General features: G+C 42.6%; 1 protein-coding gene across 1 annotated transcript in view; it reads left to right on the top strand.

The window, feature by feature from the left end:
- The window catches only part of LOC105252722 (homeobox protein araucan), a 70,782-nt gene that overhangs the window by 4,266 nt on the left and 52,518 nt on the right, over positions 1-13,998 (top strand). The window contains exon 2 of the mRNA XM_025408283.1: positions 420-662. Coding sequence (XP_025264068.1) covers positions 555-662 — 108 coding nt within the window. The 5' untranslated portion in view covers positions 420-554. The remainder of the gene's footprint in view (positions 1-419; positions 663-13,998) is intronic.

Here is a 13,998-nt window from a genome sequence, read left to right as displayed (position 1 = left end):
CCTCTCGCGCCTCTATTCTCCTCTCCCCCCTCCCTATCACCGACCCTCTCTCGTCTCTCTCGCCGCGCGCGCTCTGATGCTGCACAACTCCCGCTCGCTGGGCTAACCCAACCTAACCCGCGGGCGAACTTCATTCCACGCCGACTGACCACCACCGACGGCCGTCGTCGTGTCCTCGACGCCGCCGTCGCCGTCGCCGTCGTTGTCGTTGTCGTCCGTCATAGAACGCGGTCACGCGACACATCGACTTGGTCGTCGGCGAATCGGTGCTTTGACGTACGCGCGTCTTTCTCGTATCCTTCCGTGTTTTCTTCCTCTTGTCGGCGGTGGTGTATATCGGCCGTCCGGTGCGTCGAGCAGGTATTATTGTGACTGGGATATACGTGACTGGATTCTGAGAGTGTCAACTGTGCTTACAGACTCGCGTGCATCGGGAAAATTAAGAGGACGCGTCGAAGGGAAGAGAGAGAGACAGCGAGTCCGACTTATCCCGTTCTCCCTCGGGGGAGGACTTGTCTTCCGGACGCGGACAAGGGAAGGAGGAAGGACCGATCATGGACATGTCCGAGGATTGTTGGGAACACGTGGGACTGCTCCAGGAGGTCTCCGCGGAACCACCCCCGCCACCGCCCGCTCCAGATTTCCTGATTCAGCAGCCAGAGGTGAGTAATAATCTTTTTCTGATGATGAGTGGTCGCGTTTTGCGACGATATTAGAGATTGAGAGCCTAGTCCGTCCGACTGATTCTGCGAGAAAGAAAAGCGCGGGAAAATCATGTAGTGCATAAATATAAAATCGTGGGTCGATCGATACGTCTTTTTCATCGCAATAAATTTTTCAATCGTTCCAAATTTTTTTCTTCTCAACAATACAGAATTAATTTGCATAATATGAGGAGCGCACGTTCAATTAAAGCCAAAAGAGCACGCTAAATTTGCAGCGAAGGTAATTCAGAATGACCGAGAGAAAATGGGGATGCATATAATCATGTTTCTTATTTAAACACACGAGCCTCTGATATTTTCGGTACTTACGCGAGATCTGTCATTTAAGCGCGAACTTGTTTTATTGGCGAACGCTTTGGGAGGAATCCGAAACGATAGCCGGAGGGTGCGTGCACTTACGCGAGTTATTTTTTTATTTTTATTTTAATGAAACGTGCGCCATGAAAGGGGGATTCCGGTGTGGAAATCATTATCATAATGATACAGGGAGGCGCGCTGATTTCATTCCATGAAAACGATCGCTGCACGTACGTCATACGAGAAACGTATATTTAATTACTCATCGTCTTCCTTACCTAACTTTCCTAGAATACCAATTTATAATACGTCGTTATTATCGGGCGCCATTTTGATTTGCTTCGATGATGAATTTAATTTTTGCGACGATCGCCACATTATGCTACTTCGCCGTTAACGATTTAATGACGCGAGCACATCGCACTTATACTTCTTTTCTGTTTTATTTATCAGAAAAATTAGAGATGATAATTTACATATAATTAAAAAAAAAGTAAAACACCTTTCAAGAACTTGATAGTTTATAAATTAAATGTTTCCATTTGAGAAATAATCGCGCCTCTTGATCGCATCAGACGACTGTTATCCTTTTAAATGCGTGAAACTATATCTTGAACACTCCGTATATCGGATCGTAATTAAGAGCCCGAATTTACTCTCACGAGAAGCCGAAGCGGTCGAACCGCGAGCTCAGCAACATTCCAATAGGCAGCACCTCAGAAAGAAGAAGCACCTGGATAGTCGTAACGATTTCTCTGTTTGTTCAAGCCACAGTAAATTAGTAATAATCACGCGGGACCACCTGTCATCGGTCCGATTGGTTCGAACCGAAGGATTTATATGTCATTATATACACGTTACCTGCGCGCGAAGGGACGAAACGAACCGTCCTCAAAACGATCGGTGAACTAACCGGCGAAGGGACCTCGGCTCGTTCCGTTTCAATTTCATCAGGCCCCTTGCATAACGAGCTCTTCCTCCATCCTTTCCTTCTCTCGTCCTCGCTATAGCGAGGCAGCGAGAGTCCACGGGGCATTGGTTACGGTGCCCTGTAATCATATCCGAAATTATAGGCATTTAGTCGGGCATGAATGAGCGGATAGGAAAGTTTAAGAAGAAGATATCGGTGGCATCGGCGCGTCAGAGGCGCGTGCAGGGCCCGGCCTCTGCTTCCTTTTGCACCCTTCCCTCCCCTCTCTCTCTTGTCCCCCTTGCCTGTCCATTCCGTCGCCGGTTTCTAAAGGCACCTGCACCTGCATTGCCTCGATCAGAGCCCAGATTCACCTCCGATATAGTCGCTCTACCAGTCGCATCCTTCCTTCCGCCACACGCATGCGTATGTGTGTGTGTGTGTGTGTGTGCGTGTGCACGCGTAAATCCCGAAACATGACCAGCGACTGTAATCCGTCATGCACGATGATAATAACTGCCGCATATATCGCGCTTATCATCGTATACTACTGTTCAGCAAAATCGGAACATTCAGAGAGAAGCTTATCTCTAGAAGTTTAGTTTCCCATATTTCATAGATGCATTAACGAAAATTTAGTCTTTGAATTTGGTAGGTGTCAATCGCAAATCTCTATGAATTTTATCGAAATTTTCCTTCAATTGAAATCTCGACTATTACCTATATTTTTCGTTTTACAAATCGATAGATACAGATAGAGACTCGACACAAAGTATTGAGAGAATCATTGTAGCGCATATTGCAAATATACTCAAACTACTATGCAAAAATTGGCATAGAAATCATTGTTTTTCAATCGAAGAAGGGAAAGTGTGGAAAATTCGCGAGAGGAATCACGGTGGCGCAAACGCGCTAATTTTATAATCGACGAAGGCGTTTCTCGATACCCCTAAAGTTATGTCACAGAAACCCGATCGCCCAACCTGTCTCGTTAAAACGAGATACGAGAGTGCGATGGCGTATCCTCGAGAGGATCGTCGAGGGATTAAAGTAAGCGATCGGTCCAATTAAAATACGAGGGGGGGAGAGGAGAGGACTCTGCCCCTCGTATCCAACACGTGACAAATGCGCGGCCGCCGCGCCGTCCCAGCTGCGACGCTGAAAAATGTCGGCGCGCCGAAATATAGGCTGCTAATCGAATCGCACCTGCGTCCCGAAAACCTGCGTTACCTCGTCTTAAAAGCTGGTTTCGCGGCGCGAGCGTCGGGCCCGACTCACGTATGAGTTTCCCACGACGGGCGAGCTTCGACTCTCTCTCTTTCTCCTTCTCTCAGGGCTCGTGTGGGAATATTTGGGCTTATTACTCGCGCGCGTTCGATCGACTATCGATTTTCGTATTCCTTCAACGTGTGCACGTTGCCTTTCTTTTCTCGTCTATCCCTTTCCACGAGCCTTACACGACGGTCATCATAGATTGGCGCGGCCCAAGCTCCGAATCCCTCGAGCAGCTCTCGAAGGCGATGCGCGGACTCCCCGTGCACGCGACATTCCATCGTGTTTGATGCCTCGCGCGTGCAACCGAGGCCTCATTCGCGGGCCGGGAACCGTGAATTCCGACATGAAATAAACACGAGACAACGGTCGACTCGCGACTCGCCGGCACGTACGCGCTTCGATCCGTGAGAAAATTCGGTCGATTCGACGCCGATAACGCGCGACTCGCTTCCGAATTGCCCCGTTTTCTCCTGGCAGTCCGCGAGGTCTTAACGCAACTCGAGAATAAGTCGGAATCAAACGCGACGGAGCGTGCGACTCGCCCGGCACGTACGTGTCGGACGAGCCAGGGTACAGTAGACATAGTCGTGAACGATTTGCGAAGCAATCGTAGGGGCTTTGCAGGAATTTTAATTCGAGACATACGAGTATTAGATGGCGTGGGAGAGAGAGAAAGAGAGTCTTCTCTCCGTCGTTCGTGTAATTGATGTAAGTCGCGTGTTAAACGACTAAATTCCGATGCCTGAATGCGTCCGATGTACAGTGACGATTGTTTGTTCGGATCTTCTTCTCTCTTATGTTCCTAATTGAGCTCGTGTGCAATCGCCCGAAGACCAATTATACTTACAATTAACGCGAGGGGAAACGATATTTTTGGCCAACGCCGCTAGCGATACTCGAAAACAAATTATTTACATGCGATATAAGATATATAAGATAATTATAATGTTACTCTGTATTACTACTGTGTAGTTTTCTTAGGACGCTCGTTAATTTAGTATTAATGAATATTACTTCCGTGCCCGCATTAATTATATTCCATTATATGTTAAACGCACGCTCTCCGTATATAAATATGTTTACGTCGTTAATTTTATTCTAACGATGTGGTAATTTTCCCAGCCGTGGAATACATTATTAAAATCTCTCGCGATAAAATAAAAATACACGCAACGCACTCATTTATTAATTAGTTACGATGTCAAGCGATTACTATATTTTTCTTTCGCCTCTATATTTTTCAATCGATTTGCAATCATATCTCTCTCCCGCTAAACCTTCCATTAGACGATGTTATCTATTCGCGATTTAATATCCCACGCGGCAAAGGAAGGGCTCTTCGTGCCATTTCGTAGAGACGAGAGGGAGCGAGGGAGGGAAGGGAAGAGAAAAGTGTCGCCCGGCTGGCCTCTCGACGGCCCCGTTCGATGACATCGCCTTTTCCGAGACTCGTTGCAAGGTTCACACGGCCGAGCATTTCGTACTTTAGTCGCACGCAGGATACGCACTTGTCGTGTAAGCACTTGTCGCCACCCTTCCCGCTCCCATCGAGACGACGTCCGATTTCCGATCCGTCGCCATTCGTCCCCCTACGCCTATTCGTTCTCGCGACGTCGTTTGACCCGAGGCTCGCTCGCTCGCTGAATGGAGCTTCCTCCCGCACACGTGCGTCCCGCATCCACCGGACACGTGCAGCGTCGCCGTCGAGCACGACGAACCCACGGAGAACCCCATGGTTACGCTTACAGACCACGTCGACGCCCGTATTTTCTCTTCGTCCTGTCGTTCATCTCGAATACATAGCCGCAACAGCGATACATTAGGCAGGGGTGTGAATAATGATTTGCTCGAGCGCGATACTTTTGCCGGAGAGATCCGGCCAGAATAGACCTGCATTATTCTAATTTCGAATAAACATTTACAAACGGGACATGGGGACTTGTGTTAAGAGTCCTCCTATCAAACGCGATGATCTTTCGCATCGAAATGCACTTGCGCATTCTTGGAGGAAAGGAAAAGAACCTTCCGGGAGTTCGAAAACGTTAGAGTCGAGAAAAGCTCCCGTGTACGAGGCAGCGAAGAAAACAATCGACCACTTGTTGCTGAAAAGATTGTATCGAGCATTCGCTAGAGAGGCTTCGCGAAATTAAAAAGCGGCGTACATAGATTCGAGAGTAACCGCCATGCTCCGTCAAAAGCCGACGGCGAGGATCCGCTTCGTCGATGAAACGATTCGATATTTCAAGACGCGTTTCGTAACGGAAGTAATACGCTCGGCCTAAGAACAAGGATGTAACTTTGCCGTTGTTAGACGTGGCGTACGAGAGAAGCTTTTCTTTTGTGTTACTAGTAGACCGCAGCGGCTTTCTCTCTTTCTCTCTCTCCCTCCCATTCGTTCTCTCTCTCTCTCTCTCTCTTTCTCACGCGAGAATAATTTCAACGGACTGAAAAGAATCGCCGCCCACATCGCTTTCGAATCACTTTAGCGCAGCACGTGATATACCCTACTCGTAATAAAAATATTTTCCGCGTCCCCATCGAGTGGTAGGGTCGACTTCATCTTGCTGTGGCTTGGAACTCGTCCGCCTCTCTGGTCGAAATGTTTTCACAAATATATGTCATATATATATAACTTATTTTTACATCATACTACTTATTGTTAATGATTATAGTTATGCTTGACGTAATTATATTAATAATTTCTATCGTCGTTGAAGATTCAGAAAAAATCGACATATAAATTAAAAATAAATTAATAAACATAAATTTACAAAATATGTCCATATCCATTTTCTTTCTCTTGTATAATCTGTTGGAAAATGTGTAGAAAATAATAATAGAAAGAACAATTGAAAAATAATTAGAAGAATAATATTTTTGCTTTGATTTTTTTAGAGAATGTGAAATTTGACAAAAAGGATACAAAATTTACCATATATTATGCTATATAATCATATGTGTAATTATATATATACAATATATTTTTTTTTTATTTTTCCTCTTTTTTATATTTTACTTTTTCTAAAAAAACAAAATTTAAAAATGCAAAGATTATTCTAATTATTTTTCCTGTTCATACGGATTATACAAGAGATTGTAAAAAAGAAAGAAGACATATTTTGTGTATAATTATTGTACATGTATATGTATATTTATATTTGATAATATATAAGCTTTTTTCTTTTACAATTATCCGAGATAACAGAACGTATTGAGTTGTTTGGTTGACCAAGAATGCCGTAGATCTGATACAATATATTCTCAGCAACTAAGGATGCTTTAGGCATTTTTTTTCAATCAGGGTTACATTTTCGGCTCGCGAATCCGTGCGGACGAGATCCACGGGGGGTGAAACCGACCGCGCGTTTTCAAAGCACGCACCCTTGGAGACGATGTTCTCGCCGAAAGTTTTCGCCCTCGATGTAAACGGCAAGTTGGCTTTCGCCGTCGGGAGAGGAGGGATCCCGTCCTAATTGAACGACCCTCGGTCGGCCGACACACTTCGCCATGAGGGTAGGTTTATCTCACGTTAAGAGCACCAGAGTGCGAGTGGATGAACAAGCACGTATATAAAGAACGACCTCACCGACGACGATGTGTATATAGTATATACGCGTCTCTCGTCTTGCGAACTCTCCTCTTCTCTTCTTTCCGTCATCTCGTAGAAGTCGTTACCTTATTAGCCGGGGGGCATCGCGCGCGTCTCGACGCAACAGTTCGCGGTCCAGCTTCTCCTCCAGTCCTAGGCTACATCATTGTGTCGAGCAAAGTATCTTCCAAGTTAAGTAGTTAATTTTCTTGGAAAAGTTCTCGCGAGGTATCGTACACGACTCTATACGAGTCTCCCGCGTGAGATTGTAGATGATGCGAGACAATGCGTTTGCACAAGAACTCTCTAAATTGAAATGCGTAAAATTCCTCGCGATAATTATTTAAGATTAAATTTAAGATTATTAATGCAAATAATGAAAATTCGAAATAAATCTTTCCCTCGATATTTCAATAATTAAAAGATATTTTCCCTTTTTTTGTAAAAAAATAAATTTTCTAACGTTGTCCGAAAATTCAGCGGGGAAAATAGATGAAAGAGAAAGCGCGGTTAAAGTGCCTTCTCGAAGGGAGATGGGAAAGAGGAGCGGCGTTCGACACGAGGGAGGTGGTGTACCAATGAGTCGGATGGAAAACGACCCTTCGCTATATATATACCCGGGGGTTAGCCGCTCTTCCCGATTTCCTTCCACCGGGAGCGCAGCCACTTTCCCGCTTATTCAGCAATGATTCAATTCGGATGTGCTTTTTACGCCCGTCGCGGCGGCGGAGGAGCCAGTGGGAGGTTACCGAGCCGTGCTCCGTAACCCCGCAAAAGGGGAAACGAAAAAGGGGGATGAAAGGTAGACGGGTCAGGGAGGAAGGGTGGAAACGATCGGGGAAAGAGAAGCAAAGAAGGGCCGTGCAAAGTTATCCCGCGCTGAAAACAGATTGCTCGGCATTCAGTCGTCGAGAGCGGGTCCTCCTCGCTCTTACGGGAAAGAAGGAGACAAAGTACGAGTACAGGAGAGTCAACTAACCGACAAGTCGTTCTTTTAATTCAGCTCACCGCGAACTTCTTTTCCCGCCCGCTCTCTTATTCCATCGGAATGAACGGAGCGGCGTCACCTGGCCGGATCCCTCGTCCGATCCGGTAAGGAAGTCGTGACGCGGCATCTTTACCGTGTCATACACGAATGAGGACTTTACTGACGACGGATTTTCCGCGAGAAAAGCGCAACTTATGTGATTCGATCTGACAAGCGTCTCGAACAAATCGCCCGAGAATTCTTGAATGACACTAATTGCGAAAAGCCATATTTGTTGAAGAAATTTTGTCATTTTAATAAGTCTCTTAGCTATATTTCTAAATTAATTAAATACACATACGCGGATGAAGAATTCCATAGAAATGAAGGAGCAAGCGAATGAATCGTTGTTTATCAGACAGCATCCCCTCGAGCGCCAAGCTCATTGCATTACGTTCAAGCATAATAATAAGTCTCAATAACCAATGAAATGCGAATATAAAAAGTTTACCGTATTATACCGACATACCGAGGCATTTCGCTTGGAACGAGGGTCTGATGTTCCCGATGCTCCGCCGCGGGACCCGCTCTTCGCCGGCGGCCAATGCGTGAAATGAAAAAGCGCTCTTTCTCGAAGAACTCTAATGACGGGAGGGAGGGAACACCGGGCCCGCTCTCGCACACGTTTAATACACCTCCTCTTCCTCGACAAAGTATATCGGGAGCCTCACGATCGGCGTAAATCAACATATACTCGCCGGCGGGGCCCCTCACGTGACCCATGGCTTACACGCACGTGAGCACGAGCTAAAGAAACCGAAAAAAAGCGACTCTCTCTTCCATGATGATAGTTTAATATTAGTCCGGTGTACGGTAACATGTCAGTCAACCTCCCGACGTTTCATACGCCGTCGCCGCTTTTCAAGATCCTCGCGTGTAAGACCGATATTCATGAAGTAACGACTTTCTCGCGAAAAGGGTAGAATAAATAAAATCGTTTAATTCTTCGCTCATTTACCGCTGAGAATTCACGCTCTTTCTACTCGTGTAGAATCCTGTTAAATGGAATCGGCGTATTATCACTGAAAACAGGTGAACAGTTACTTACGACTAATGATACTGTTTCGATCAATGGTATCTTCAAATGTGTCTCATATTATAATATTATATATGAGATACATTTTTATTGTATATTTTATTGAAGAAATATTTGCATTTTTTACCAAGAGTCTTGTTTATTTATTGTGGATTATAATTATTATATATAATTTTTGTATGCTAGTATATCATTCCATATGTTCGTATGGAGAATTTGCTCCGAAAAAGAGCAATTTAAAATAAATCTAAAAAGCTGTAAAAACTATATACTGCAAGCATGTATTACTAATTTTGCAGAGAAATCTTGAAATCTAAAACAATAAGATACTCACTGATTTTTGCCAAAATCTCGTGCCACTGCTTCAGTTAGCGATACTTTCATTGATTCAATTTAAGAAATTATTCGAAAAAACGCAATAAATTATATCATTTCAGCCGCGATGCGTTCGCGAGATGCGCATGTTTTTGCGTCGAGCGGAAAAAGGAGGACACAACGTAATGTAAACCGTAATTTAATAATTCAGCAAGATACGTATATACACGACAGATTGACAACGCGTTGCAAGAAGCGCAGGAAAAAGAGGCGTCCGGAAGGACGCGTCGAATCGGGCCCTACGATCGGTCGCGGCGCGCACGGCTGACGTGACGTAATACGGCTCGGCGGTTTACTCTAAAACACATCGGTCAGTCGCATATTAATATACCTGAGACCCGAGTGTAGCCAGAAGCGGGCAGCTGCCGGCTCGTTTGCAGCACGCGATACTCGCGCTCTCACCTGTAACGTATATCTCAACCCCTCTCTCTCATTCTTTTTCCTCCTGTTCTCTCTCTCTTTCTCTTCCTCTCGCTCTTTCTCTCCTCGATTCGTCGCCTCTGTCTTCGTCCAGGGCCCCGTACGTCCTCTCTTCGTGTCCGTATCTATCTCTCCGCGCGAGGAACACTCGAAATTATTATTCCCGGCTCTCGAGCCGGTTAAAGGCCTCCGTATACATCGGCCGGTTAATGTGCGTACAGGGTGTCCCGATATTCAAATACAACGCGGATCGGCCACCGATCTCTCTCATTGGGAATGTATGTGTATATAGTACACACCGGCGCACTTGACGTAGGCACACGCTCTCCCCGTCGATGCCTACTCATGAAAAATGAACGACCGTTAATGACATGCACTTATGGCTGTTAAGTCCTGCATTAATCAGGCGTATCAGAACCGTATCGTTTCCGGACCACGTATTCTTAGAAATTGTCAAGTATTTGGCATTGAGGCACGCGAACGATCCCAATCGAGGCGTTACAAATGGCGATAGAATTGAAGGGTTAAGACCATAGGATTTTAAGACTCGCTTTAAGCGAGCAGAAGCGAACAAATACAATCGATTGCAAATAAATTCCATAAATATCAATTAACGCGTCATTTAAAAAATTAATAATTTTATCTAAAAAGATTATTTTGTACAAAATCTAATAAAATATTATCTACAATTTTTTAAATTTAATAATTAATACTTGATTATTTGCGATTATTAGTGTTTGTTTGCGACAGATACTTTTTTTTCATATTTTAGCAATTTAAAAATAGAGCCTCGATGTTAATTTTTATAAAATAGATGTTTATTTGATTTTATTTTTTCTTAATAAAATAAGATAAACATCTATTATAAAAATTAATATTGAAATATGGCTTTATTTTTATATAATTAAATTATTAACGCATCAGAATTCTCACAATTCTTTTTTCCTTTCTTTGAGAGATTGCGTTTTTAGAAACGCATAATTATCTCCCTTTTCGTATTATTGCGATATGCATAATGACGATTCTTTGCATTCACACGTATGTATAATATAAAAGTCGTCGTGATTTCGATCACGCGCGAGGCGTGTCCTGACGAGGCGTCGGTGACAGATGATTATTGGACGGATTGTATTCTCTGGGAACTTGAGGATATCTCATTGACAAACAATATTCGCGCGCCTTGCGAAATCGTGAATGCCGACCCGTGTTCGGCAATCGAGGCACGATCGCGCTTAAATGGCTGATAAAAGCGTCTGCGGCGATCCATCATGCCGCGCATCTCGTCGACCGGAACGGCCAGAGGCCTATTTAGGCGGGACGATTTCCAACCATTATCCTGCAATAACTGATCGTGCACGCCACTCGTAATGTAGTCTCAATTTTACAATTTGATGCTTGCGGCATATTAAATATCTTACACTTGACAAGATTGCGATTTCAGTTTAATATTAATGGGCGTTTTCCAGCTAGCGATACAGAAGACATAGTATAACACAGTGAATCATTTCATCCTTATTTACATTCGGCAATCAACAAATCACATCTACCTTTTCAAGAATTAACATGCAATTTTCACTTCTCATAATGATAACAAAGAAATGACTTTACGCATCATTTGATTACGTTTGATATCGCGATAATAAATTAAAGACTTAATAAGCACTCTTTTAGGTCCTTAGAACACACTTATCTTTACGTTCGAGTTAAATGTTAAGAAACTTCTCAAATGTAACGACAATTTTTATGAGAAATTCCCTTTTTCTTGATTTTTCGTAATGACTCGCATGTATCTGGAGCAAACTGCTTTGGCATGAATGAATGATCATAAAGGCATGTTAATCGCCCGCCTGGATATTTGTTAACAGGTTAAAGTAGGTGGTCTTATACTATCTTGTTGCCCGCGTTACACATGGTTTATAACATACATAAAGTTGCGAGACGGTTTCTTCTCATGTTTGCGCGAGTGTGTTATTATTTATACGATCCGCGATCACTATGCTGCGATAAATTGTTACGTTTCCTTTATCAGATTCGTTAGGTAAATTTCTCTTTCTCTTTCTCTCTCTCATCAACCGACTATTGCCGGCTGTGCAACAGCCGGAGTTAGTTACCCTTTAGGAGCTCGTATATAATTGGATCTTGATATAAGTTATATAGGGCACAACGGAACGAAAGGATATGAGTTTAAGTGTCGATTAAGAAATTCAGTTTTCATTAAAAAATATTGCGATAAACGATATGCGTATTCGGATAAACAATATGTACTCTCTTTACTTTCTTTTCTCAGTCGGTTTCAATTGTCAGTTTATATTGTGTTTTGTTCCTACTCTTTTAAAATGAATTCAGGGAAATACCACTGATCAAAGCTATTGCTAAAACAAGATTTCACTGAATTAGTGAATATTTCACTGCTCTTGAGTAAAAACACTTATACTTTTTGCTCCGTCTTAGGTTCCACTGATTATTAAGATTAAAAAATCAATAATACATATTATATTTTCAAAATGAAGCTTTCACAGGTTTTTCTATTTATTTCGAATTGTTATTTTTGAGAGAAGTCATACGTCTAAAATAAAACACATATAATTATATTCAAATTCAAAATTATATACATATTGCATTTCTTTATTCCTAAGTGATGATAAACTCGTAAAAATTGAACAAATTTTTGGTCAGCAATTTAGATATTTTTGTGTAATAAAATATAAAAATTTATTTGTATAACACATTATATAATATGTGAGACGAATTTTGAAATATCATTAATTGAAGCAGTCATTATCGATAATTTATTCTTTCAATGAAATTTTACTGATTTAAAGTATTATTTGCAATATATATTTAACCGATATTATTCACGATTATTCACTGCTATTCGATGATAACACAACGATTCTATTTAAAAGAATATAGTCTATGAAATAGACTATCAAAATTTTTGTCAAATTTAATTTGCTTAGAACATCAAAATTTTTTAAATCATTATATTATCGATAATCATGATGTCTGAGTGAAGAATATTAAAGATATTTATTGAAGATACTTATGCTGTTCGCTTAAAAATAAATTTGTACAATATTTTTAATCGATGGCGAATCATAATGGATTTCTCAATTTCTTTCACGGACCTCTTCTGACTATCACAATCGCTGTTGAAGTCAGTTGGGAAATCGCTGCGACGCTTGTTAAGCAATTGTCGGTTTTACCGTTGACATTGCGATTTCCTCTTGCTCTCACTGGTCATTTTAACGCATTCTGAGGTAATGGTCGTTTCTTGTAAAGAAGTTAATTGGTTCCTGTAACAAGCTACTATGCATACGTAAGACGTTGGCGACGTTCCTTCTCGAACGTTTCTACCGTTCGAATTAACGTTTCTTACCGTACTGACTAGAATATAATGAGGCTGTCTTTAATTAGATCGTAATCGATTATATATACTAATTTTCTACATAATATATAAACCGCAACTGATATTCATTCGTGCATATGCACATTCTGCGTAGCTTATAATAAATGCAATTATTTTTATTTTTATCGCTGAAATAATATATGATTATATGTATAATATTTTAAATGTATTTTCATATTATAATTTAATCCAACGAGAGCATAATTTTAAAACTCTTATTCCTCGGGTTTCCTTTGCCAAAAGAGATATCACTATTAATTCGAAATTGAGAAAAAAGTGCGAGAATTTGCAAAGTGCGAGAAACAATCTATCAAGAGCACGGTTTCTCACGCACGGATCTTACGGACGGATTTACGCCATAGGGCCACTTCCTTCGTTCGCGCCGCGCCTATCCTCGGGAATGAACGAAGGCACGTCGGTATAGTAATCACCATCACCATCGCCTACGCTCGAGCGGGCGTGCTGAGCCGAACCGAGCCGAGCACACGATGCACACCACTAGTCTCGCCTCCTTCGGCGGCGAGAGAGTCGGCTCTAGGTGGTACTTCTCCGGTAATTTTAGCCGGATCTGCATATTTTAGCACGAACACTTCCGCCGATCATTATCCTCCTTCGCCGCCGCTCGACCCGCGCGACTTTGTTGCATACAATCGCGGGACGGTGGAATCGCGCGCACGCGAGGCTACCGGAGCCGTGCAATCCGCTTTATGGAAAATCGTTGCACCCTGACCTGCACTCCTCCCGAGGAAAGCGATCGGAGCGATTATACGGAGGGAATTGCCTCAGGAATGTATGATTTGCGCCAAAATGATTGTAACGAGGTGTCATGGAGATGTTTCCTCGCAATTTTCTTTGCAGAATCGATTTTAGATTTTATCGATTGTTTGTCTTACGCATTTCTATCGACAACTTTATATGTGTGTAAAATGGCGACG

The sequence above is a fragment of the Camponotus floridanus genome, unplaced genomic scaffold, assembly GCF_003227725.1.
Source record: "Camponotus floridanus strain SB8 unplaced genomic scaffold, Cflo_v7.5 scaffold20, whole genome shotgun sequence".
NCBI lineage: Eukaryota > Metazoa > Arthropoda > Insecta > Hymenoptera > Formicidae > Camponotus > Camponotus floridanus.
This window is presented reverse-complemented; position numbering and strand designations above follow the sequence as displayed.